We start from the raw sequence: 27,596 nt of genomic DNA, 5'->3' as shown, positions 1-27,596 counted from the left end.
GTTCGTTCCCGGAGCCGCGCCGCCGTCCCCCTTACAGAGCCAGAAGCAAGAAGATGGTCCGGAAAATCGGCGGCAGAAGACTTCAGTCTTCACCAAGGTAGCGCACAGCACTGCAGCTGTGCGCCATTGCTCCTCATACACACTTCACACTCCGGTCACTGAGGGTGCAGGGCGCTGGGGGGGGGCGCCCTGAGCAGCAATAAGAATACCTTGGCTGGCAAAATAACCACAATATATAGCCCCAGAGGCTATATATGTGGTAATTACCCTGCCAGAATACAGAAAAAAGCGGGAGAAAAGTCAGCCGAAAAAGGGGCGGAGCCATCTCCCTCAGCACACTGGCGCCATTTCTCCCTCACAGCTCCGCTGGAAGGAAGCTCCCTGACTCTCCCCTGCAGTCTACACTACAGAAAGGGTAAAAAAGAGAGGGGGGGCACTAAATTTAGGCGCAGTATAACTTATAGCAGCTATAAGGGGACATAATTCAGTTAGTCCCTGCATTATATAGCGCTCTGGTGTGTGCTGGCATACTCTCTCTCTGTCTCCCCAAAGGGCTTTTGTGGGGTCCTGTCTCCTTTAAGAGCATTCCCTGTGTTTGTGCGGTGTGTCGGTACGGCTGTGTCGACATGTTTGATGAGGAGGCTTATGTGGAGGCGGAGCAGATGCCTATAAATGTGATGTCACCCCCTGCGGGGCAGACACCTGAGTGGATGGACTTATGGAAGGAATTACGTGCAAGTGTGGACTCCTTACATAAAAAACTTGACGACATGCCAAATGCGGGACAGCCGGCTTCTCAGCTCGTGCCTGCCCAGACAATTCAAAGGCCATCAGGGGCTCTGAAACGCCCACTACCTCAGATGGCAGACACAGATGTCGACACGGATACTGATACCAGTGTCGACGACGATGAGTCAAATTTAATGTCCACTAGGGCCATTCGTTGCATGATTGAGGCAATGAAAGAGGTATTACACATTTCTGATATAAACCCAGGTACCTCAAAAAAGGGTATTATGTTTGGGGAGAAAAAACTACCAATAGTTTTTCCCCCATCTGAAGAATTAAATGAAATGTGTGAAGAAGCGTGGGCTTTCCCCGATTAAAAATTGGTGATTTCAAAAAAATTACTAATGGCGTTCCCTTTCTCGCCAGAGGATAGGTCACGTTGGGAAACTCCCCCTAGGGTGGATAAAGCGCTCACACGTTTGTCTAAAAAGGTGGCACTACCGTCTCCGGATACGGCCGCCCTAAAGGAACCTGCTGATAGAAAGCAGGAGGCTATCCTAAAGTCTATATATACACACACTGGTGTTATACTGAGACCAGCTATTGCTTCAGCGTGGATGTGCAGTGCTGCTGCTGCTTGGTCAGATTCCCTGTCGGAAAATATTGACACCCTAGACAGGGACACTATATTGCTAACCGTAGAGCATATAAAAGACTCAGTCTTGTACATGACAGATGCACAGAGGGAGATCTGCCGGCTGGCATCTAGAATAAGTGCATTGTCCATTTCTGCTAGGAGAGGCTTATGGACTCGGCAGTGGACAGGGGATGCAGATTCTAAAAGGCACATGGAAGTTTTGCCTTATAAGGGTGAGGAGTTATTCGGGGATGGTCTCTCAGACCTTGTTTCCACAGCAACAGCTGGGAAGTAGGCATTGTCCCCCCCCCCATGTCCCCTCACAGCCTAAGAAAGCGCCGTATTATCAGGTACAGTCCTTTCGACCCCAGAAAAACAGGCGGGGAAAAGGCGGGTCCTTTCTGTCTAGAGGCAGAGGAAGGGGAAAAAAGCTGCAACACACTGCAGGTTCCCAGGAACAAAAGTCCTCCCCCGCTTCTTCCAAATCCGCCGCATGACGGTGGGGCTCCACAGGCGGAGCCAGGTACGGTGGGGGGCCGCCTCAAAAATTTCAGCGATCAGTGGGTTCGCTCACGGGTGGATCCCTGGATCCTTCAAGTAGTATCTCAGGGGTACAAGCTGGAATTCGAGGCGCCTCCCCCCCCCGCCGTTTCCTCAAATCGGCCTTACCGACAACTCCCTCGGGCAGAGAGGCTGTACTAGAGGCAATTCACAAGCTGTATTCCCAGCAGGTGATAGTCAAGGTACCCCTACTTCAACAAGGACGGGGTTACTATTCCACACTGTTTGTGGTACCGAAACCGGACGGTTCGGTGAGACCCATTTTAAATTTGAAATCCTTGAACACATACATAAAAAGATTCAAGTTCAAGATGGAATCGCTCAGGGCGGTTATTGCAAGCCTGGACGAGGGGGATTACATGGTATCCCTGGACATCAAGGATGCTTACCTGCATGTCCCCATTTACCTTCCTCACCAGGAGTACCTCAGATTTGTGGTACAGGATTGCCATTACCAATTCCAGACACTACCGTTTGGACTGTCCACGGCACCGAGGGTGTTTACCAAGGTAATGGCAGAAATGATGATACTTCTTCGAAAAAAGGGAGTTTTAATTATCCCGTACTTGGACGATCTCCTAATAAAGGCGAGGTCCAGGGAGCAGTTACTGGTCGGAGTAGCACTATCTCGGGAAGTGCTACAACAGCATGGCTGGATTCTAAACATTCCAAAGTCACAACTGGTTCCTTCCACACGCTTACTGTTCCTGGGGATGATTCTGGACACAGAACAGAAAAAAGTGTTTCTCCCGCAGGAGAAAGCCAAGGAGCTGTCATCTCTAGTCAGAGACCACCTAAAACCATCACTGCACACGAGTCCTGGGAAAAATGGTGGCTTCATACGAAGCAATTCCATTCGGCAGGTTCCATGCAAGGACCTTCCAGTGGGACCTCTTGGACAAGTGGTCGGGATCGCATCTTCAGATGCATCAACTGATAACCCTGTCTCCAAGGACCAGGGTGTCTCTACTGTGGTGGCTGCAGAGTGCTCATCTTCTAGAGGGCCGCAGATTCGGCATACAGGACTGGGTCCTGGTGACCACGGATGCCAGCCTTCGAGGCTGGGGCGCAGTCGCACAGGGAAGAAATTTCCAGGGACTTTGGTCAAGTCAGGAGTCGTCCCTACACATAAATATTCTGGAACTGAGGGCCATTTACAATGCCCTAAGTCAGGCAAGGCCCCTGCTTCAAAACCAGCCGGTTCTGATCCAATCAGACAACATCACGGCAGTCGCCCATGTAAACCGACAGGGCGGCACAAGAAGCAGGATGGCGATGGCAGAAGCCACAAGGATTCTCCGATGGGCGGAAAATCACGTACTAGCACTGTCAGCAGTGTTCATTCCGGGAGTGGACAACTGGGAAGCAGACTTCCTCAGCAGACACGACCTACACCCGGGAGAGTGGGGACTTCATCCAGAAGTCTTCCTGCTGTTGGTAAACCGTTGGGAAAGGCCACAGGTGGACATGATGGCGTCCCGCCTCAACAAAAAAGAGATATTGCGCCAGGTCAAGGGACCCTCAGGCGATAGCTGTGGACGCTCCAGTGACACCGTGGGTGTACCAGTCGGTTTATGTGTTCCCTCCTCTGCCTCTCATACCAAAGGTACTGAGAATAATAAGAAGGCAAGGAGTAAGAACGATACTCGTGGTTCCGGATTGGCCAAGAAGAGCTTGGTACCCAGAACTTCAAGAAATGTTATCAGAGGACCCATGGCCTCTACCGCTCAGACAGGATCTGCTACAGCAGGGGCCCTGTCTGTTCCAAGACTTACCGCGGCTGCGTTTGACGGCATGGCGGTTGAATTGCGGATCCTAAAGGAAAAGGGCATTCCGGAGGAAGTCATTCCTACGCTGTTAAAAGCCAGGAAAGAAGTAACCGCAAACCATTATCACCGCATTTGGCGAAAATATGTTGCGTGGTGTGAGGCCAGGAAGGCCCCTACAGAGGAATTTCAGCTGGGTCGTTTTCTGCACTTCCTACAGTCGGGAGTGACTATGGGCCTAAAATTGGGTTCCATTAAGGTCCAGATTTCGGCTCTGTCGATTTTCTTCCAGAAAGAACTGGCTTCACTGCCTGAAGTTCAGACTTTTGTAAAGGGAGTGCTTCATATTCAGCCCCCTTTTGTGCCTCCTGTGGCACCTTGGGATCTCAATGTGGTGTTGAGTTTCCTAAAATCACATTGGTTTGAACCACTTAAAACTGTGGATCTGAAATATCTCACGTGGAAAGTGGTCATGTTGTTGGCCTTGGCTTCGGCCAGGCGCGTGTCAGAATTGGCGGCTTTGTCATGTAAAAGCCCTTATCTGATTTTCCATATGGATAGGGCAGAATTGAGGACTCGTCCCCCAATTTCTCCCTAAGGTGGTATCAGCTTTTCACTTGAACCAACCTATTGTGGTGCCTGCGGCTACTAGGGACTTGGAGGATTCCAAGTTACTGGACGTAGTCAGGGCCTTGAAAATTTATGTTTCCAGGACGGCTGGAGTCAGGAAAACTGACTCGCTTTTTATCCTGTATGCACCCAACAAAATAGGTGCTCCTGCTTCTAAGCAGACTATTGCTCGCTGGATTTGTAGCACAATTCAGCTGGCGCATTCTGCGGCTGGATTGCCGCATCCTAAATCAGTGAAAGCCCATTCCACGAGGAAGGTGGGCTCATCTTGGGCGGCTGCCCGAGGGGTCTCGGCTTTACAACTTTGCCGAGCTGCAACTTGGTCAGGGGCAAACACGTTTGCTAAATTCTACAAATTTGATACCCTGGCTGAGGAGGACCTTGAGTTCTCTCATTCGGTGCTGCAGAGTCATCCACACTCTCCCGCCCGTTTGGGAGCTTTGGTATAATCCCCATGGTCCTTACGGAGTCCCCAGCATCCACTAGGACGTCAGAGAAAATAAGAATTTACTCACCGGTAATTCTATTTCTCGTAGTCCGTAGTGGATGCTGGGCGCCCATCCCAAGTGCGGATTGTCTGCAATACTTGTATATAGTTATTGCCTAACTAAAGGGTTATTGTTGAGCCATCTGTTGAGAGGCTCAGTTATATTTCATACTGTTAACTGGGTATAATATCACGAGTTATACGGTGTGATTGGTGTGGCTGGTATGAGTCTTACCCGGGATTCAAAATCCTTCCTTATTGTGTCAGCTCTTCCGGGCACAGTATCCTAACTGAGGTCTGGAGGAGGGGCATAGAGGGAGGAGCCAGTGCACACCAGATAGTACCAAATCTTTCTTATAGAGTGCCCAGTCTCCTGCGGAGCCCGTCTATTCCCCATGGTCCTTACGGAGTCCCCAGCATCCACTACGGACTACGAGAAATAGAATTACCGGTGAGTAAATTCTTATTTTTCAAGCTGCATCTGCAGGCCCGAAGCAACCCATTGTTACCTTAATAATCAAAAATGAATAACATACATCAATAACTTACATCAGAAAAATAATACTCAAAATAAAAATAATAAAAATAAAAACTACAAAATAAAAAAATACTGAAAAATATAAAAAATCATGTTGACTAGATAGGTAAACCCTGCACTATGCTATTGTCATCACAGAAAACAACGGTAATTTATAACCTCATTGAGGCCCTTTGGTGACTTAGTGTCCAATGTAAAAATCCATCTTGCCTCCCTCTGAAGCAACATTCAACTTCTGTCGCCTCCCCTCATGTTCTTATGGATATGGTCAGTTATCATACTCTTAAGGGATGCTAGTTGGTGTCCATTCGTCAGGAAATGGCGAGCCACCGGCTTATCACTACTCTTCTTGATCATGGCTTGCCTTATTGACAAGCGATTTGCCATCCTTTCGCGGAATGAGGTGACAGTCTTGCCCACAATAGAGGCCGCATGGGCACATCAATATGTATATGACATGATCGGTTGTGCATGTCACATGACGTCTAATGGCAATTTTCCGGCCCGTATGTGGATGAGAAAAAAAATCTTTCCAGTCAACATGCTGTTACATGTTGTGCAGCAGAGACAGCGAAAGCACCCTGTTTTTTGGGGTTTAGCCAAGTTAGATTATATTTAGTTTCAAAGTTCTTCATTGGTTGCATCAACAATTGTTTAAGATTTGGACCCCGAGCAAAGATAGTAGGGGCTTTTTCTCTATACTTTTGAACATCTTTTCTCTGGCTGGGTCCACAGGTTATCCACAGGATAACATTGGGATATGCCGGAGCGACAGCGGAAATGGCACCAAATGGTCACGAGTTTTCTGGCCTCCCAGGATGCATCGGGGCTTCACCATATAATCCCGCCCACTGACTCAGTCAAATCAGTTTTTTGTTTGGTGCGTCAGGAGCCGGACCATGGTCACAGGGCTGCTGTTAATAAAGCAGCCTGAAGCTTTTATTATTTTATTTTTATAGTCTTACTATGTTTTTTCGAGTGACTTTTCTTAACAGCGTCTTAAACGCATATTAGAGTCGCTCCAACAACTCCCCACCGGGTCGCAACAACGCTTACCTTCGCTGTACAGTGCTGTCTCAACGGGCGTCTGTGTCGGATGTTCTAGCAGGTCAAGCAGACGTAACCAGGCTGTGGCCGGAGCATGGGGGGAAGGGAAGTCTATGGATTTCCTCTTACTAGAGGGGTCCGGACACAGCTACACTGCATTTGGTGGAGACTACAAACAGTGTGTTGATGCGCCGAACACTCTCTGGTGCGACAGCGCTACGCTTATAGGCGCCAGGACTAGGAGAGGCTGCGATCCTTAGAGTTTAAGTCCACAGGGGGATTCAGACGCTCTCCTGGCCGCCCCTCCTCCGAGTTCATGACCAGTTTCCGCGCGTCTCCTGTCCATGAACTGAATGACCTCACTTCCGTCTCAGACGCTACCACGAGGGTACTCTGTCGCAGCTTAGACTCTGTGGTTGTGTATACTAGAGATCCCGCCTAGACCGATTCGCAGGCCTTAGCGTCTGCATACACGTGGAAGTCACTGAGCGTCCGTGTCCGTCACTGAGCGTCCGTGTTCGTCACTGAGCGTCCGTGTCTTTCATCAGTTATCAGGAGCGGTAGTGTACATCAGTAGCGTCTGAATTCACTCAGCATCTTGCGAGCTTATTTGTGGATATGGAAGTGTGGTGAGTCTCCCTGTATCCCACTCTATGGAGAAATGGGTTATACAGTACTAAAAATTCTCTGTACTTGTTAGTATGAATTGTTAATTTTAGTACATATTGCATATGAGACCTGTGTATTACTGTGTTCAACATGCTATGTTTGAAAAAGACCAGTTTAAAACAGAAATGCAATTATCCCACTTACTTGTAAGTTATTATGCTGGTGATTGTATTCTCATATGACAATGTTTAATGCTTTAACATGTGACTGACTGCTAGTATGTGTGCTGACTTTTTTATGTTGTCAGTCCTGTTCTGAACCTCAATTCAGGTGCACGGTTGTGGTCACATTGATCTCACTTCTATATATATCTATATATCTAGATAGATAAGATTAATAGATAGATAGATATATATATGATTTTCAGTCACAAATTGTGTAGTCATAAACAGAATATTACCATGTCTGTGGGCGGCAAAAGTGACTAGGAGAATTTATCAGGCACTCCTACATCCCTAACATGTTTATCTTGTAAAACAGGGTTAATTGACCAGTTGGTCACATATGAGGGGTTATGTGCGAACTGTTTTGCTTTTCAGCAAAGTAAAAAACAGGATTTGGTTCAACAACCAACAGAGCCACCGTGGAGTATGTTCGCAAAGACTGTGTCTTCAATAGCGGACACATTAACTCCGGCAGCACCACCCCAGGGGATAGGTTACACTATTAACCCATACATACAGCTCCCTTCCTACAGTTTGGTTCCAGTAGCTTCCACAAGTAACCAAGGGACAGGTAAGATTAAGACAGATGCGTCTGTGTTGCAGACTACACAAGATGATACAGTATATTAAAATACTCCGTATGATGATCAGTCGCAAAATTTTAGTTCAGAGGATGTAGCTGAACTTATTGATGCTGTGAAGGCTGTTCTCTCTTTGGAGGAATCAGCCAAAACAGTGTCAAAATCTACAGCACTTATGTTTAAACGCACAAAGACAGTTAAGACTGAGTTCCCAGAGTCAGATGATCTGACAGAAATGATGGAAGAATCCTTGGCGACGCCCAGTAAAAGGTATAAGATTCCGAAAAAAGGGGTTCTTATTATCCATTTCCAGCGGCGGATTGTTCGAAAAGAGAAGTTCCTCCGAAAGTAGATGCACATGTACTGCGACTTGTGCATAAATCTGCTTTACCACTGTCATCTACCTCACTAAATGATGTCACGGACAGAAGGGTAGATAGCTTTTTGAAAAATATATTTTCTCTCTCAGAAGCAGTGATAAGACCTGCTATGGCTTCAGCCTGGATAGCAAAGGCAATGGGCGAATGGATAGAGGAACTAGAAAATGGATTCTCTCCTCCTAATAGGGAGCAGGAGTATAATTTCAGCCGTTTAAGACAATCTGCCCAATTCTTGGAAGAAGCGGCAATTGATATGGGTACAATCGCTTCTACAGCATCAGCCTTGACGGTAGCCGCTTGTAGAGCGATTTGGCTGCGCACTTGGAAAGCAGATGCAGAATCCAAGAAAGAATTGGAAGCATTACCTTTCATTGGTAATATATTGTTTGGGAAACGATTATCAGATATTCTAGAATCGGAAGCTGAGTCAAAGAAGGTCAGATTTCCGACTAGTTATAACCCTAAGTCTAGGGGTTCAAAGTTTCGGCCATTTCGATGGCAAAGCAAAGGCTAAGGAGGAGTCTAAGCAACCCCAGTTCAAACCAGGGGTAGGAAGCAGTGGGCTAGCAAAAAGCCAGCTTCCAAACCTGAACAGAAACCATCAGCCTGAAGAGACGGGCCTCCACCTGGAGGATTCCAGGGTTGGGGGCCGACTCCTTCGTTTTGCACGTATATGGCAACAGTCGGCGACAGATGCTTGGGTGCGGAAGGTGGTATCTCGCGGGTATGGGTTCCCATTCAGGAGGCAGCCTCCTCAAAGATTTTTTCTTGCACCAGCCCATCTCGTATAGAGTCGAAGGCCAATGCCCTGCAAGAAGCAGTCCAAAAATTACTGCAGTCAGGTGTGATTGTCCCAGTACCTCCATCACAAAGGGGTCAGGGGTTTTACTCCAATCTATTTTTGATTCAGAAGCCAAATGGGTCATTCCGACCAATTCTCAATCTCAAAATGTTAAACAAATACATTTGGATTCCAAGGTTCCACATGGAGACATTACGTTCCATAATGTTGGCTATGGAACCGGGAGATTACATGGTATCTCTTGATGTACAGGATGCTTACCTACATGTGCCTATAGCACGGTCTCATCAGCAAGGCATTTGTACACAGATCTACTGAGAATGTCCGTGGAAGCACCGATACTGCTCCCTCAACGTCCGGATCTGCTAATGCAGGGTCCTTGTTGTCACAGCCATCTGGATCGTCTGTCTTTGACGGCGTGGCTGTTGAAACCTCTATCTTAGAAGCTAGAGGATTTTCAAAACAAGTAATTCAAACTATGCTTAGAGCAAGAAAGCCTTCTTTAGCTCGTGTTTCTCACCGAATATGGCAAGCTTATATTCATTGGTGTAGTGAAAAAAGTTTGTATCCAAGATCTTTTAAGGTATCCAGGATTTGGATTTCCTTCAAGCAGGATTGGATAAAGGTTTGAAAGTTGCTTCCTTGAGAGTTCAAGTATCAGCATTAACTGTATGGTTTCAACGAAAGATTGCGGATTTACAGGATGTGCGTACTCTTTTTCAGGGAGTTGTACATATTCAACCTCCATTTGTTCCTCCTGCAGCTCCCTGGGATTTGAATCTAGTTCTTAAATTCCTTCAGGGACCTCCGTTTGAACCACTTAAGAGAGCAGATCTTAAATGGTTAACGGCTAAAGTACTCTTTCTACTGGCAATGGCCTCAGCTAGAAGAGTATCGGATTTAGGAGCGCTGTCGTGTAAGTCTCCTTTCCTAAGTTTTTTTTCCAGATAAAGCAGTTCTCAGAACTAGATCTGGTTATCTTCCGAAGGTGGTTTCAAAGTTTCACCTTAATGAAGAGATTGTAGTCCCAGCTTTTTAGGTATCGGGACTATCTGCGGGAGAAGCGTTGCTGGACGTAGTCCGAGCATTAAGAATCTACATAGATTGTACTAGTGCCATCAGAAAAACAGATTGTCTCTTCATCCTCTACGGATTTCATAGAAGAGGATGGCCTGCTAGTAAACAGACGCTCGCAAGATGGCTCCGAATGGTAATATCAGAAGCTTATTCTCATACAGATCTCTCTACTCCGGCTAATGTCTCTGCTCACTCTACACGTAAGGTAGGTCCTTCATGGGCAGCACAACAGGGTGCTTCAGCAGAACAGATTTGTAAGGCAGCCACATGGTCTTCCATAAACGCATTCATCAGACTTTATGCCTTGGATACTTTTGCCTCTCATGACGCAGACTTCGGGCAAAAGGTCCTCCTGTGTAATCCGGAGCATCCCCACCACTAAAACTGGGTTTGGGAATCCCAATGTTATCCTGTGGATAACCTGTGGACCCAGCCAGAGAAATTTACCGTTATGGTAAGAACTTACCGTTGATAACAGGATTTCTCTTATGTCCACAGGTATCCACAGGGGTCCCAGCCTGATGCACCTGATTTGAGGATCTTGACAATCACTAAACCTCTTCCCTCTTGTATGGAAGGGTGTGCATGTGTGTTCTTATCGCCTGAATAGGTTTCTACCTGATTCTCCTGCCTAATCGCTGTGGAAAGAACTGATTTGACTGAGTCAGTGGGTGAAATTATATGGTGAAGCCCCGATGCATCCTGGGAGGCCAGAAAGCTTGTGACCGTTTGGTGCCATTTCCGCTGTCGCTCTGGCATATCCCAATGTTATCCTGTGGATACCTGTGGACATAAGAGAAATCCCGTTATCAACTGTAAGTTCTTACCATAACGGTAAATATCTGTGCCAATTATTGGCCATTTTTTCTTTACTGATCGTGCAAAAGCTGGTGCATTAATGTCAAATTGGGTGGTGATGATCATTCTATCAGATGCTGGTGGATTAGTTTTGGTCTGTCCACTTGTAAAGATATGTCTTGCTCTGAGTAACACACATGAGTGTGTTACTATGTTGCTAATAAAAGATACAGATACGTGACGAAAGCATCTACCAGCATCTACCGAGAGCTGCTTGTGTTGATGGAAATTAATCCTACAGAACTAGCTACAATTTTGAAACAGTTATAAGAACGTATGAGTCATAGCTAGACTGCAGAACTGTGCTGTCATTAGAGGACACAAATGTGGCATAACAACATTTACTAGTAGCTGTTTATGCTGATGGGAATTTAATTTAATAGAAATAGCCACAAAATCATACTAATTATAGTACTATATGAGCCACAGTCAGAGTGTGTGACTACACTGTTAACAGAGGACACATTTATGGTGCAATAATATTTAACAGATCTTCAGTACGGCATTATATCCTTCTAATTTGTGACACAATGAAATGACTCGTAATGACTTTTCTCATGTAGCGGGATATCTATGAAATTTGAACTAGGTGTAACTGGGTGATATTTATCTAAAGAATACAGTCAAGTAAAGACTGCTTGATCTACTGGAACACACCAACCCTAATGAGTCACACTATATACATATGAGCTATTGAAATTATTGGTGACTATTTTGGTGTGGAGAAATACACTTCTTCATAATATTTACCATACTCGATAAGATCAAAACGTGGTCCTCCAGGAAGGATATATAATACTAGGCAAATGTGGTAACCTAGATCTGCTGCTACACAATTATTGAGACTGATTCTTTAGTGATTCCCATAGCGATATTGATCTCTGTGACCCTTATGATGAGCCCTCCATATAGGTATTAAATAGAGATATATTTTGCAACATATATCCTATAGTGGCTATATTAGAAATAAGAATTAACATACAAATTTTTGTGGGACCATAGGATATGTACCGATAAGATAATAAAGAACAAGACACAAACAATTGCTAAGAATTGTATAAGATTTATTAACAAGCACAAGAAAATATAAGGAGATATACACATTATAAAGGCATATAGAGTTTACAGTTCGCGGACGCCCTGTGTGTGGAAAGTCATATATTTTAAACACTTATTCTATCTCTTCACCTCTATATTTTATTTTATATTTCGCAATGTTCTCTTTTTTACAATATGAATTAAAAGTTAAATTTTATTATTAGTAGTAATGTGCACCACTATATAGGCAATCTTTCTCTTTCTGTACACACAAAACTACATTACCCCATTCTGATCATCTTGTTGACATCAGACGGGAACCCTGATCTAATCCAGCGAGGAAATTCCCTCTGCCGTAACTGGCCTTAGATTGCTATGCTCTCCCTGCAGTGTTATGTAACAAATTATAAACTCCACCACCGGTGGATTCTCATGTCATCCGTCTGGTGGTGTCGTCCTCACTGCCTGTCACCACTGTCGCCTCACTGAAGAAACTGACAGATAAGCGTGTGGAGGGATGCCTGAAGTCTATTTACTCCTTTACTGGAGCTATTCATAGACCCACTATAGCTGCCTCCTGGGCTGCAAAGGGTGTTGGAGCATGGGTTCAGGCATTAGAGGAAGATCTGCCCGAGGATATATCTGACAATGCCAGACAATACCGGTCTCACATTACCACCGCCGCCTATTACGTTCAGGAGGCGTCCTCTGAGGCGGGTGTATTGGCAGCCAAGGCGTCTGTCCTGGCTTGCTGCATACTGTGGTTGAGGTAGTGGAAAGTGGACCTGGATTCCAAAAGACCTTCGAGGTTCTCCCCTTCACTGCGGACATTTTGGTTGGGGAAGACCTAAATAAAATAGTGTCAGAATTAGCAGCCACTAAGACTGCCTTTCTCCCCATTACTAATCCTTCAGAACAGAAGGCTAAAGGTACCACTTTTCATTCCTTTCAGCCTAAAGGGAAAGCAAAAGGTCAGGCATACCCGAGACAATCTCGTGCTCCCAAAACCACAAAGCCCAGGACCAAACAATCCTGGACAGCCCATCACCCTGCTTTGAAACATGACAAACCTGCTGCATGACGGGGTGGGCCTCCCTCTGGGGGATCCCAGGGTGGGAGGCCGACTTCTACAGTTCACCCAGGTCTGGTTAAAGACCACTTCAGACGCATGGGTACTGGAAGTTGTCTCTCACGGGTACGCTGTCTCGTTCAAGAGACGTCCCCCTCGCCAGTTCTGCACTTCGGCCCTCCCTTCGGATCTGTTAAAGGTGCAAGCTCTACAAACTGTGGTGAGTTCCCTCCTGAGTACAGGAGTGGTTGTGTCAGTACCTCAGTCCCAGAGAGGTAGAGGTTGCTACTCGACCCTGTTTCTGGTCCTGAAACCCAATGGGTCCCACCGGACTTTACTAAATATCAAAGGTTTCGTATGGAAACGCTGCGCTCCATTGTACTAGCTATGGAACCCGGAGACTATATGGTATCCCTGGATATACAGGATGCATATCTGCATATTCCTATTGCCATGTCGCATCAGCAGTTTCTGCGTTTTGCTATTGGCAACGTTCACTACCAATTCCAGGCTCTGCCATTTGGACTGGCTACAGATCCTCGGATCTTTACCAAGCTCATGGCCGTGATGACGGACCATCTCTGTCGCCAGGGAGTAAGAATCCTGCCGTACTTGGACGACCTGCTGATTCTGGCAAATTCCCACAAAGTCCCCCTCAGTCATCTGCAACTGTCAGTGACCTTCCTGCAAGCCCATGGGTGGCTAATCAGTTGGAAGAAGTCCTCGCTGTTCCCAGCTCAGAGCATGGTGCACCTAGGGGCACTCTTGGACACGCACAGTCAAAGACCGTTTCTGTCTCCAGACAAAGTCCTGAAGCTTCAGGACAGGATAAGACACTTCATTCGTCGCCCCAGAGTGTCAATACACTCAACAATGTAAGTACTTAGCCTGATGGTGTCAACCTTCGACATGGTAGAGTACGCTCAATTTCATTCCCACCCACTACAACGGTTAATCCTTTCCAATTGGGCCAGCCTACCTCATCAGATCTCTTTGACTCTGGAGGTTTGTCTGTTGCTTACCTGGTGGCTCCAGGACCAGCAATTGTGCAGGGGCCATCCCTTCTGGATCCCCGACTGAATCCTGCTGACGCCAGTCTGAGGGGATGGGGAGCGGTGTTGGAGCAATACTTTTTTCCAGGTCGTTGGACCAAGGAGTAATCACTCCTTCCCATAAATTTTCTGGAGCTGAGGGCAGTGTTCAATGCACTATATCTTGCCCTGCCTCTGGTACAGAACAGGCTTGTTCAAGTACGATCAGACAGTGCCACCACGGTGGCATACATAAACCATCAAGGCGGCACTCGAAGCCGCATGGCAATGTTGGAAGTGTCAAAGATCCTTTGTTCAGTGGCTCGCCATCCGCCAGCCATATCGGCTGTGTTCATTACAGGTTTCCGGAACTGGAAAGTGGACTTTCTCTGTTTCCAGGACGTGCACGCCGGAGAGTGGAGTCTTCATCCAGATGTCTTTCAACTGCTAGTGGACAGGTGGGGCATACCGGACGTAGACCTCAGGGCGTCTCGACACAATCACAAGGTTCCGGTCTTCGGAGTCTCGGACTAAGGATCCTCAAGCAACGTTCATGGACGCACTGTCGGTTACATGGAACTTTTGGCTGCCCTACGTGTTCACTTCAGTGCCACTCCTGCCCAGGGACCTACGGAAGTTCAAACAAGAAGGACTACTACTTCTAGTCGCTCTAGCGTGGCCCAGACCGCACTGGTTCTCAGACCTGCAGGGTCTGTCGACAGGGCATCCCCTTCTACATCCTCAGTGGCCAGACATCCTTGTACAGGTCCCTTGTCTCTACCCAGACCTGGCCAGACTGGCTTTGATGCCGTGGCTCTTGAAGCATCACTCCTGAGGGCCAAAGGATTTTCGGAGGCGGTTATTCAAACTATATTGAAGGCCTGCAAACCGGCCTCTGCCCGGATTTATTACAGGGTCTGGAATTCTTACTTCACTTGGTGTGCTGATTAGAATTATGATGAATATCTATTTCAGAATGTCCAGAATCTTGGCTTTTCTGCAAAGAGGCCTGGACTTAAGCCTTCGTCTGGCCTCCCTCAAGGTTCACATGTCTGTCTTGTCAGTATAGTTTTTGAGAAAAATTGCGTCTATACCTTCCGTTCATACTTTCACACAGGATGTCCTGCAGATTCAGCCTCCCTATGTCCCTCCTGTGGCTCCATGGGATTTGACTGTTGTACTAAAAGCCCTGCAAGAGTCTCCATTTGAACCTCTTGAGTCGGCGGACCTTAAATGGCTCACGGCCAAGGTCCTGTTCTTGCTGGCTATTGCCTCTGCAAGACAGGTGTCGGACTTAGGCGCTTTGTCATGTAGTCCACCCTACTTGATTTTTCACTGTGACCGGGCAGGTCTATGAACTCGACCGGGTTATTTGCCTAAGGTGGTGTCATCTTTGTGGTTCCGGCCTTTATCTCTTCAGACTTGTTTTACAAAAAACGTTCTTTGGATGTGGTTAGGGCTCTCCATATCTATGTGGAGAGGACTGCCTCTATCAGGAAGTCAGATGCCCTTTTTGTCTTGTTTGATTTCCACAAACGTGGCTGGCCTGCGAATAATTTCACAAGCTTATGCGCAGGCTGGACTCCCAGCTCCTGCTGCTATTAAAGCCCATTCTACCCGGTCTGTTGGACCTACTTGGGTAGGCCACAGTGTTGTGTCCGCAGAACAATTGTGCAAGGCGGCTACGTGGTCCCCAGGGAACACGTTTCTTAGGTTCTATGCCTTTCATACCTTCGCCTCCCAGGATGCTTCCTTTTGATGCCGGATTCTCACATCCGCTAAGGCGCGTCCCCTCACTTGAGGAACTGCTTTAGGACATCCCCGATATTTCCCTATGGAAACCAATGTATCCTGCTGCAGAAAAGGAGAGTTATGGTAGACTTACCATTGTTAACTCTTTCTGTGAGGTACATTGGGTTTCTCAGGGCACCCACCCTGACGCACCTAGCTTCTTTGGGTTGTGTGGCATTAGCAGCTGGTAACTTCTCCTGTCGTGAGAATGGGGTTCTGTGACTAACATCAGACTTCTCTCTTGCCTGCTTCTGCATTGGACTGGTTAACGAAACAGATCTCTCAGTGCCTGGAGGTGGGGTTATAGAGGAGGCCCCAATGCATCCTGGGACAGCTAAAGCGTTAGCCTTTTGGTGCCTCTGGATCAAGATCCACTCTACACCCCTATGTGTCCCTGTGGAACCCAATGTACCTCGCAGTAAGAACGTTAACAATGGAAAGTCTACCATAACTCTCCTTATTTTTTGACTATGTAATGAAAGTAATAGATCGATGGGGCCGTAGATGTAGCTTATCTTGGCTTTTGTTACTGTACCCCATCGCAGACTGTTAAGCTGGAAAGCGTGTGATTGGATACTAAGATAACTGAATGGATAGGATCTTGGTTGCAGGAAAGAAAATAGATGGTAGTATTACACTGAGTGCATTCACTGGAGGGAAAGGTTAGAAGTGGGGTACCCCAGGGATCTGTACTTGGACCAGTGCGTTTTAATATCTTTATTGGTGACATTGCAATGGTATTGAAGGGAAAGTATGCCTTTTTGCAGGTGACATTTAGGTATGCATCACGGTAGTTACACCAAGATGGGTTAAACAAATGTTTGATGGGCAAGAGCGTGACAACTACAGTTAACGCTAAAAAATACAAAATCATGCACTTGGGTATCAAAAACACAAAGGCTGAATATAATATTAATGGCAGTATAATGGAAACTACTGAGGATAAAAGGGATCTAGGAGTCATTATTTCAGGCAGAGGCGGTTGCAGGACGGGAGGGGGAGTGCCAACGGCGTTCTAACGCCATTGGTGGGGCGCGGTCCAGACAATGCTGGCGTGTCCGGACCGATGTGGGGGCAGGCTGTGGCGGCTCCAAGACAGGGAGCTACTCGGCGGGTGCAAAACCATCACCGCCGTTCAATGCTTTTGCACCCGTGCGGGGGGAGGGGGTCAGAGCATGACATGCAGCGCGGACTAGCCCTGTGCTGTGCGTCCCCCCGCATGTCAGAGTAAGTGATTGTAGATATGCTAAATTTAGCACATCTACGATCAGATCTGAATTACCCCCAAGGTTCCTACTCCATGAGCTTTATCTGGTTACAAAGATTTCTCTAGACTAACTTTATTGTCCTTTGGTGTTTTTTAGGATCTTACCACAGAGTTTGCAACAGCCAACAATCCTACAGCTATCACTCCAGATGAATATTTTAACCCGGATTTTGATCTTAAAAACAGGGATATTGGAAGACCCAAGGAATTGGCCATTAGGACTCAAAAGTGAGGAAAATCTTTCTATTCACTTGTGTGTGGGCAAAGATTGCAAAGTGTCAGAATATATTAAAGTAATCAAATAAGCATTGCAGTGAGTACCAAACATCAGTGAATGAAAAATAACATAACTATATATGCATTAAACACTATTTCTTCAGACATTACAAACCGTTACTAAATGGCTGCCTGAATTCTTCTATTGTACAAACTACAGCTGCAGCAAATCACCTGATACATTGGATCAAGTATCAAAACATTTGTCATATTCATGATCCAAATAATATTTGTGAATTAATTTTCCAAGACATAGGGATGTTCTATATTAATGATTTAAGACTGGGTTATTATTATTTTTCATTTATGTGTTACCACAAGGGTTCTGTAGTGCGGTATATATGTGATAGAAGAGCTATGTAATAATTGGCTAAGGTCTTTCACGTTCCTGACATGCTCAGTGGGAGCTGGCCCCCTCAATGGCTCCCACTGCAAAGATGAGGCAGACCAGCCTATGATGACAGATGATCACTCTGAGACCGTAACAACAGGGTCATTTTACAGAGGGGGTGGAGCCAGTAGAGGGTGTCTGTGGTGACCCGGCATATGCTGGGTGCTTTTATTAGTACAACATAATTACCTAAATACGTTGGTGACCAAATTAAACTGTTACTGTTAGTTAAATGAGTTACATAATTATATAGCATTAAGACTAAATTAAGTAGGATCATTTAAAAAAAGTGGTGCTTTGGAGTTAAACTAAATATTAAGACATTATTATTATTATTATTATTATTATTATTATTATTATTATTAATTTTAAATTTTTTTTATTATCATTAGTTTTTATTGTCATTCTTCTTTATATGGCACCACAAGGGTTCTGCCGCATCTAACAAAGTACATAAATGAGCAGAACAAGAAAACAGCTAACACTGAAACGGTTAGGTGCCGTTGTAGGGAGTATAGAGTAGATGGTAGTATAAGAGAGGGAAGAGGGCCCTGCTTGTGAGAGCTTACATTCTAAAGGGGAAGGACAGAGAGGTGACATAGATGGGGTAGACAGCAATCATGGAGCAGAGTGTTTGGATGAGAGGTGGCTGGGTTTGATGAAGTTTGTCTTGAGAGCCATTTTGAAGTTTTGTGGAAAGTCTGATAAGGAGAGAATTCCAGGGATACTCTGTAGGAAGCGGCACGTGTAAAGTCTTGGAGTTGGGCGTGGGAGGAAGTAGTCAGTTGTTAGGAAGCGCGGCGTTCATTTCTGGACTGAAGTGGGCAGACTGAAGTGGGAGTGTAAAAGAAGATGAGTCAGACATGTAAATGGGAGAGTAATTTGTGATTGCTTTGTAAGGGAGTGTGAGAAGCTTGTATTGGATTCTGAAGAGGAAGTGTGGGGTTTGTAAGCAGAGGAATGGCAGGAGAGATAGTTGTCCCAGGCAGCAGTATTGAGGATAGATTCGAGTGGGGAGAGGTGAAAGCAGAGTAGGGCAGGTAGGAGGAGGTTACAGTAGTCCAATCTGGAGATGACCAGTGAGTGGATGAGGGCCTTTGCAGCATCCAATGTGAGAAATATTTTTGAGACCAGAATGGCAAAACTGAAAAGGTTCTGAATATATTATTTAAACGAGAGGAAGGAGTCGATAACTCCAAGAGAGCGCACTTTAGGGCTAGAGGCGATAGTTGTGCTGTCAATAGATGAAATTGTGGGATGTGAGGTTATGCGGAGGGAGGGAAGATGATCAGCTCAGTGTTAGACGTGTTAAGTTTAAGAAAGTGCTGGGTCCAGAGGCGGCTTTACCGCTTGGCAACCTAAGCGGTCGCCTAGGGCTCGACGGGTCCCAAGGGGCCCTGAAATCCTTCCCTGAAAAGCAACTGCAGTCACAGCTGCCTCATTCTGTGCCTGTCAGCACTTTCCTCCAGGCACCAGCAGAGGGAGCTTACCCGCTGCAGACACGCATGAGATCTGTGGTATCCTGCCGACTGCTCCCAGCTCCATCTTCCCAGATGATGATGTGCCGGCCCAGGCCGCTCGCTCCCGACCAATGGACACCTCACAGCTGGGGACAAAGAGAGAGCGCGCTGCCGCCAATGGGTAGGGAGGATGCCCCACCTCCACACCACTCGTGCCCGTGCCAGACCAGTTTAAAGCATAATTGAAGACCACCATAATTGAAGACTGTCAGCACGCATTGTAGTGTGACAGCTGCCGGGTGCCTGCTCCGCCACCCCAGTACACGCTGCTCTCCGCTGTGTTGTGAGCAAGGAGCCGGAGGAGGTGCGCTGCTGTCACCCTCCCCGGTCCTGACAGACTGACATCGGCTCTATGGAAGCTGCCTTGGTGTATGAGTGGTTTCTCAGTCGCTCTTATGGCTTTGCTGCGCAGCCTGCTCCTACTAGTGCTGCCCCTTGTATCAACTGGGATAAATCAGCCTCAGGACTCAGAGCTGACTTTCCTGCTATCAGCTGGGGGACAGATCCTTTACAGTGGCAGCATGGGAGCCTACCCACCTACATACACATAAATAGCGTGCATCTTAAATTATATAGGTATCACCACCTATAGATGTATGGTGTATGCCTCTGTATATAGTTAGTTGTGCTCTCGTATAGGTTTGTATTTGTATGCCTCTCTCTCCAAATACATGATATCTGCTGCCACATTGTTTATGCCTCGCACTATTACACCCATTAGTGTGACTGCGTTATATATCGGCACCTTCCACCCCTCAATGATTGAAGCAGGCCCCCCATTAGCAGGGAAGTTCTGATTACGCTGGGCTGGCTGAATACTTCCAGGCTGTGGATTGTTTGTGAGAGGGGGCCCCAAATTGGTGTCTTGCTTAGGGCCCCATGAGGTCTAAATCCGCCTCTGGCTATGACAGGGATGGGGAACCTTCGGCCCTCCAGCTGTTGTTGAACTACACATCCCAGCATGCCCTGCAACAGTTTTAGCATGGCCAAATAGCAAAACTGTAGTTGAACTACACATACCAGCATGCCTTGCTACAGTTTTGCTATTTGGCCATGCTAAAACTGTTGCAGGGCATGCTGGGATGTGTAGTTCAACAACAGCTGGAGGACCGAAGGTTCCCCATCCCTGGGCTAGGACATCCAGGAAGAGAGAGCAGAGAGACAGTTGGAGATATGAGAGAGGTGGAGAGGTCATAGGAGGCAAGGTTGATCTGAGTATCTTCAGCATAGAGATGATATTGGAGGACAAAAGTGTTGATGAGCTCACCTAAAGAGGATGTATAGAAAGATAAGGTGAGGTACAACAACAGAATCTTGGGTTACACCTGTTAGTGGAATGGAGGGGGGTTGAAGTCATGAGAGGATACAGAAGGAATGGTTAGAGAGGTAGGGTGACCTTGTGGGAGAACCTGTGTTCTGGGTCCTGATTTATATGCCAAGAGCATCAAGTCTTATGGTGCCCCCACACGGTGCAATTTGTGCTGGGTCCGATTTGAGCCTATACAATGTGTGCTATTGGGGTATGCTATTTGAACTACATCCGTTTTTCTCTAACGTCCTAAGTGGATGCTGGGACTCCGTAAGGACCATGGGGAATAGCGGCTCCGCAGGAGACTGGGCACAACTAAGAAAGCTTTAGGACTAACTGGTGTGCACTGGCTCCTCCCACTATGACCCTCCTCCAGACCTCAGTTAGAATCTTGTGCCCGGCTGAGCTGGATGCACACTAGGGGCTCTCCTGAGCTCCTAGAGAGAGAGTATATTTTAGGTTTTTTATTTTACAGTGAGATCTGCTGGCAACAGACTCACTGCAGCGAGGGACTAAGGGGAGAAGAAGCGAACCTACCTAACTGGTGGTAGCTTGGGCTTCTTAGGCTACTGGACACCATTAGCTCCAGAGGGATCGACCGCATGGAACCGGCCATTGATGTTCGGTCCCGACGCCGCGCCGCTTGCCCCCTTACAGAGCCAGAAGCAAGAAGTAAAAATCGTCGGCAGAAGACTCCTGTCTTCAACAAGGTAGTGCACAGCACTGCAGCTGTGCGCCATTGCTCCTCTTGCACACCTCACACTGCGGTCACTGATGGGTGCTGGGGGGGGGGGGGCGCCCTGGGCAGCAATATAAACACCTTGCCTGGCAAAATCATCACAATATATAGCCCCAGAGGCTATATATGTGATAAATACCCCTGCCAGAATCCATAAAAAAAGCGGGAGAAAAGTCTGCCGAAAAAGGGGCGGAGCCATCTCCCTCAGCACACTGGCGCCATTTCTCCCTCACAGCTCCGCTGGAAGGAAGCTCCCTGGCTCTCCCCTGCAGTCTACACTACAGAAGGGTAAAAAAGAGAGGGGGGGCACTAAATTTAGGCGCAATATACATATATAGCAGCTATAAGGGGATATAATTTAGTTAATCCCTGTATTATATAGCGCTCTGGTGTGTGCTGGCATACTCTCTCTTTGTCTCCCCAAAGGGCTTTGTGGGGTCCTGTCTTCTGTCAGAGCATTCCCTGTGTGTGTGCGGTGTGTCTGTACGGCTGTGTCGACATGTTTGATGAGGAGACTTATGTGGAGGCGGAGCAAATGCCTGTAAATGTGTTGTCACCCCCTGCGGGGCAGACACCTGAGTGGATGGACTTGTGGAAGGAATTACGTGAAAGTGTCGACTCCTTACATAAAAAATTTGATGACATGCCAAATGCGGGACAGCCGGCTTCTCAGCTCGTGCCTGCCCAGACGTCTCAAAGGCCATCAGGGGCTCTAAAACGCCCGCTACCTCAGATGGCAGACACAGATGTCGACACGGATACTGATACCAGTGTCGACGACGAAGAGACTAATGTTATGTCCAGTAGGGCCACTCGTTACATGATTGAGGCAATGAAAAATGTTTTACACATTTCTGATGTGACCCCAGGTACCACAAAAAAGGGTATTATGTTTGGAGAGAAAAAACTCCCAGTAGTTTTTCCCCCTTCTGAAGAATTAAATGAAGTGTGTGAAGTAGCGTGGGCTTGCCCAGATAAAAAATTGGTAATTTCTAAAAAGTTACTAATGGCGTACCCTTTCCCGCCAGAGGATAGGTCACGTTGGGAAACACCCCCTAAGGTGGATAAAGCGCTTACTCGCTTATCAAAAAAGGTGGCACTACCGTCCCCGGATACGGCCGCCCTGAAGGAGCCTGCTGATAGAAAGCAGGAGGCTCTCCTGAAGGCTATATATACACACACTGGTATTATACTGAGACCAGCTATTACTTCAGCATGGATGTGCAGTGCTGCTGCTGCATGGTCAGATTCCCTGTCAGAAAACATTGACACCCTAGACAGGGACACTATATTGCTAAACATAGAGCATATTAAAGACGCTGTCTTATACATGAGAGATGCACAGAGGGATATTTGCCGGCTGGCATCTAAAATAAGTGCACTGTCCATTTCTGCCAGGAGAGGGTTATGGACTCGGCAGTGGACAGGTGATGCAGATTCTAAAAGGCACATGGAAGTTTTGCCTTATAAGGGTGAGGAGTTGTTCGGGGATGGTCTTTCAGACCTAGTGTCCACAGCAACGGCTGGGAAGTCAGCATTTTTACCACATGTCCCCTCACAACCAAAGAAAGTACCGTATTATCAGGTACAGTCCTTTCGTCCCCAAAAGAGCAGGCGGGGTAGAGGCGCGTCCTTTCTGCCCAGAGGCAGAGGTAGGGGAAAAAAGCTGCAGCATACAGCCAGTTCCCAGGAACAAAAGTCCTCCCCCGCTTCTTCTTCTAAGTCCGCCGCATGACGCTGGGGCTCAACAGGCGGAGCCAGGTACGGTGGGGGCCCGTCTCAAAAACTTCAGCAATCAGTGGGCTCGCTCACAAGTAGATCCCTGGATCCTTCAAGTGGTATCTCAGGGGTACAGGCTGGAATTCGAGACATTTCCCCCCCGCCGTTTCCTCAAATCTGCCTTGCCAACAACTCCCTCAGGCAGGGAGGCTGTGATAGAGGCAATTCACAAGCTGTATTCCCAGCAGGTGATAGTCAAGGTGCCCCTACTTCAACAAGGACGGGGTTACTATTCCACAATGTTTGTGGTACCGAAACCGGACGGTTCGGTGAGACCCATTTTAAATTTGAAATCCTTGAACACATATATAAAAAATTCAAGTTCAAGATGGAATCGCTCAGGGCGGTTATTGCAAGCCTGGAAGAGGGGGATTACATGGTATCACTGGACATCAAGGATGCTTACCTGCATGTCCCCATTTACCATCCTCACCAGGAGTACCTCAGATTTGTGGTACAGGATTGTCATTACCAATTCCAGACGTTGCCGTTCGGCCTGTCCACGGCACCGAGGGTATTTACCAAGGTAATGGACGAAATGATGATACTCCTTCGAAAAAAGGGAGTTTTAATTATCCCATACTTGGACGATCTCCTGATAAAGGCGAGGTCCAGAGAGCAGTTGTTGGTCGGGGTAGCACTATCTCGGGAAGTGCTACAACAGCACGGCTGGATTCTAAACATTCCAAAGTCACAGCTGGTTCCTGCGACACGTCTACTGTTCCTGGGGATGATTCTGGACACAGTCCAGAAAAAAGTGTTTCTCCCAGAGGAAAAAGCCAATGAGCTGTCATCTCTAGTCTGAGGCCTCCTGAAACCAAAACAGGTGTCGGTGCATCACTGCACGCGAGTCCTGGGAAAGATGGTAGCTTCCTACGAAGCAATTCCATTCGGCAGGTTCCATGCAAGAACCTTTCAGTGGGACCTGTTGGACCAATGGTCCGGATCGCATCTTCAAATGCATCGGCTGATAACCTTGTCTCCACGAACCAGGGTGTCTCTGCTGTGGTGGCTGCAGAGTGCTCATCTCAGAGAGGGCCGCAGATTCGGCATACAGGACTGGGTGCTGGTGACCACGGATGCCAGCCTTCGAGGCTGGGGGGCAGTCACACAGGGAAGAAACTTCCAAGGACTATGGTCAAGTCAGGAGGCTTCCCTACACATAAATGTTCTGGAACTAAGGGCAATTTACAATGCCCTAAGTCAGGCAAAACCCCTGCTTCAAAACCAGCCGGTACTGATCCAGTCAGACAACATCACGGCGGTCGCCCATGTAAACCGACAGGGCGGCACGGGAAGCAGGACGGCGATGGCAGAAGCCACAAGGATTCTCCGATGGGCGGAAAATCACGTGTTAGCACTGTCAGCAGTGTTCATTCCGGGAGTGGACAACTGGGAAGCAGACTTCCTCAGCAGGCACGACCTCCACCCGGGAGAGTGGGGACTTCATCCAGAAGTCTTCCAAATGATTGTAAACCGTTGGGAAAGGCCACAGGTGGACATGATGGCGTCCCGCCTAAACAAAAAGCTAGAAAAGTATTGCGCCAGGTCAAGAGACCCACAGGCGATAGCTGTGGACGCTCTAGTGACACCGTGGGTGTACCGGTCGGTTTATGTGTTCCCTCCTCTTCTTCTCATACCAAAGGTACTGAGGATAATAAGGAGAAGAGGAGTAAGAACTATACTCATTGTTCCGGATTGGCCAAGAAGAGCTTGGTACCCGGAACTTCAAGAAATGATCTCAGAGGACCCATGGCCTCTGCCGCTCAGACAGGACCTGCTGCAGCAGGGGCCCTGTCTGTTCCAAGACTTACCGCGGCTGCGTTTGACGGCATGGCGGTTGAACACCGGATCCTGAAGGAAAAGGGCATTCCGGAGGAAGTCATTCCTACGCTGATTAAAGCTAGGAAAGAAGTAACCGCAAACCATTATCACCGCATATGGCGAAAATATGTTGCGTGTTGTGAGGCCAGGAAGGCCCCAACGGAAGAATTTCAGCTGGGTCGTTTCCTGCATTTTCTACAGTCAGGGGTGACTATGGGCCTAAAATTGGGTTCCATTAAGGTCCAGATTTCGGCTCTATCGATTTTCTTCCAGAAAGAACTGGCTTCACTACCTGAAGTTCAAACTTTTGTTAAGGGAGTGCTGCATATTCAGCCCCCTTTTGTGCCTCCAGTGGCACCTTGGGATCTCAACGTGGTGTTGGATTTCCTAAAGTCACATTGGTTTGAGCCACTTAAGACCGTGGATTTGAAATATCTCACGTGGAAAGTGGTCATGTTGTTGGCCTTGGCTTCGGCCAGGCGTGTATCAGAATTGGCGGGTTTGTCATGTAAAAGCCCTTATCTGATTTTCCATATGGATAGGGCAGAATTGAGGACTCGTCCCCAGTTTCTCCCTAAGGTGGTATCAGCTTTTCACTTGAACCAACCTATTGTTGTGCCTGCGGCTACTAGGGACATGGAGGACTCCAAGTTACTGGACGTAGTCAGGGCCTTGAAAATGTTTCCAGGACGGCTGGAGTCAGGAAGACTGACTCGCTATTTATCCTGTATGCACCCAACAAACTGGGTGCTCCTGCTTCGAAGCAGACTATTGCTCGCTGGATTTGTAGCACAATTCAGCTTGCGCATTCTGCAGCTGGCCTGCCGCAGCCTAAATCTGTAAAAGCCCATTCCACGAGGAAGGTGGGCTCTTCTTGGGCGGCTGCCCGAGGGGTCTCGGCTTTACAACTTTGCCGAGCTGCTACTTGGTCAGGGGCAAACACGTTTGTAAAATTCTACAAATTTGATACCCTGGCTGAGGAGGACCTTGAGTTCTCTCATTCGGTGCTGCAGAGTCATCCGCACTCTCCCGCCCGTTTGGGAGCTTTGGTATAATCCCCATGGTCCTTACGGAGTCCCAGCATCCACTTAGGACGTTAGAGAAATAGATTTTACTCACCGGTAAATCTATTTCTCGTAGTTCGTAGTGGATGCTGGGCGCCCGTCGCAAGTGCGGACTGTCTGCAATGCTTGTATATAGTTATTGTTAACTAAAGGGTTATTGTTGAGCCATCTGTTGAGAGGCTCAGTTATATTTCATACTGTTAACTGGGTATAATATCTCGAGTTATACGGTGTGATTGGTGTGGCTGGTATGAGTCTTACCCGGGATTCAAAATCCTTCCTTATTGTGTCAGCTCTTCCGGGCATTGTATCCTAACTGAGGTCTGGAGGAGGGTCATAGTGGGAGGAGCCAGTGCACACCAGTTAGTCCTAAAGCTTTCTTAGTTGTGCCCAGTCTCCTGCGGAGCCGCTATTCCCCATGGTCCTTACGGAGTCCCAGCATCCACTACGGACTACGAGAAATAGATTTACCGGTGAGTAAAATCTTATTTTTAATACGCTACAATGTACTATGGGGGTCATTCCGACCCGATCGCTCGCTGCAGTTGTTCGCAGCGCAGCGATCGGGTCGGAACTGCGCATGTGCCGGCGCCGCAGTGCGCCGGCACATGCCGTTCCCTAGTGATGGCCTCTACCTGATTGACAGGCAGAGGCGGTCGCTGGGCGGGAAGGGGCGGCACGGCGAAGTTTGGACGTCGTTTTGGTGGCGCGGTCCGGCCAACGCAGACGTGGCCGGACTGTGCAGGGGGCGGGCCACATCGGCTGCGTGACGTCACACGCAGCCGCTGCGACCAGGGGCAGCGACGGGCAACTCCCGGTCAGCCGCAGGAGCTGTGCTGGCCGGGAGTTACTCAACAAGTACAATTTGTTGACAAACTGTGTCTCTCTGACATGTTTGGTACAAGTGTGTCGGCATGTCTGAGGCGGAGTGCTTCCCACAAACGGCTGTGGGAGTGACCCTGTCGGCACCGCCGACTCCTGATGGTACTTGGTACATGTGTGCCAACATGTACAGTAGGTGGATGAATGTTTTTCCCAAGTGAAAACTATATTAGGGACACAGGCGCTGGTGGGTGGCCCTGTCGGCACCACCAATATATGGCTGTGCAAAAAATTGCATGTTAATGTGATGCATATCAGAAAGGGCTATGTGTGTGTGTGTGTGTGTGTGTGTGTGTGTGTGTGTGTGTGTGTGTATATAAATAAATATATATATATATATATATATATATATATATATATATATATATATATATATATATATATTCAAATGAACACATCCGGCACTCTGTGCAACAATAGAAATGCCTGGGTGCCCTCCTTGAAATAATGCAGTTTCTATGCCTTCCCCACCTGTGGCTCAGGTGTATCTGGAAAAGGACGAGAGGCGGCACTCCAAGGACTTAAAAAACTTTTATGTGCAAAACATGGCAAGACAATAAAGTGCAAAAAAACTAGAAAAACATGGAAGTCTTACGACGTTTCAAGGCATCAAGCCTTTTCCTCAGGTAAGCAAACCCATGTAGAGTGTTTTCTGCACATCACACTCTACATGGGTTTGCTTACCTGAGG

The 27,596-nt window shown here is 47.4% G+C and overlaps 1 protein-coding gene across 2 annotated transcripts in view; it reads left to right on the top strand.

Annotated features, from left to right (window-relative positions):
* ANKRD13A (ankyrin repeat domain 13A) overlaps positions 1-27,596 on the top strand; it is a 227,682-nt gene that overhangs the window by 139,848 nt on the left and 60,238 nt on the right. For both annotated transcript variants that reach the window (XM_063913226.1, XM_063913225.1), the window contains one exon: positions 17,220-17,350. In XM_063913226.1, coding sequence (XP_063769296.1) covers positions 17,220-17,350 — 131 coding nt within the window. The remainder of the gene's footprint in view (positions 1-17,219; positions 17,351-27,596) is intronic.

Source organism: Pseudophryne corroboree, chromosome 1 (assembly GCF_028390025.1).
Source record: "Pseudophryne corroboree isolate aPseCor3 chromosome 1, aPseCor3.hap2, whole genome shotgun sequence".
In the NCBI taxonomy this organism is placed as follows: Eukaryota; Metazoa; Chordata; class Amphibia; order Anura; family Myobatrachidae; genus Pseudophryne; species Pseudophryne corroboree.
This window is presented reverse-complemented; position numbering and strand designations above follow the sequence as displayed.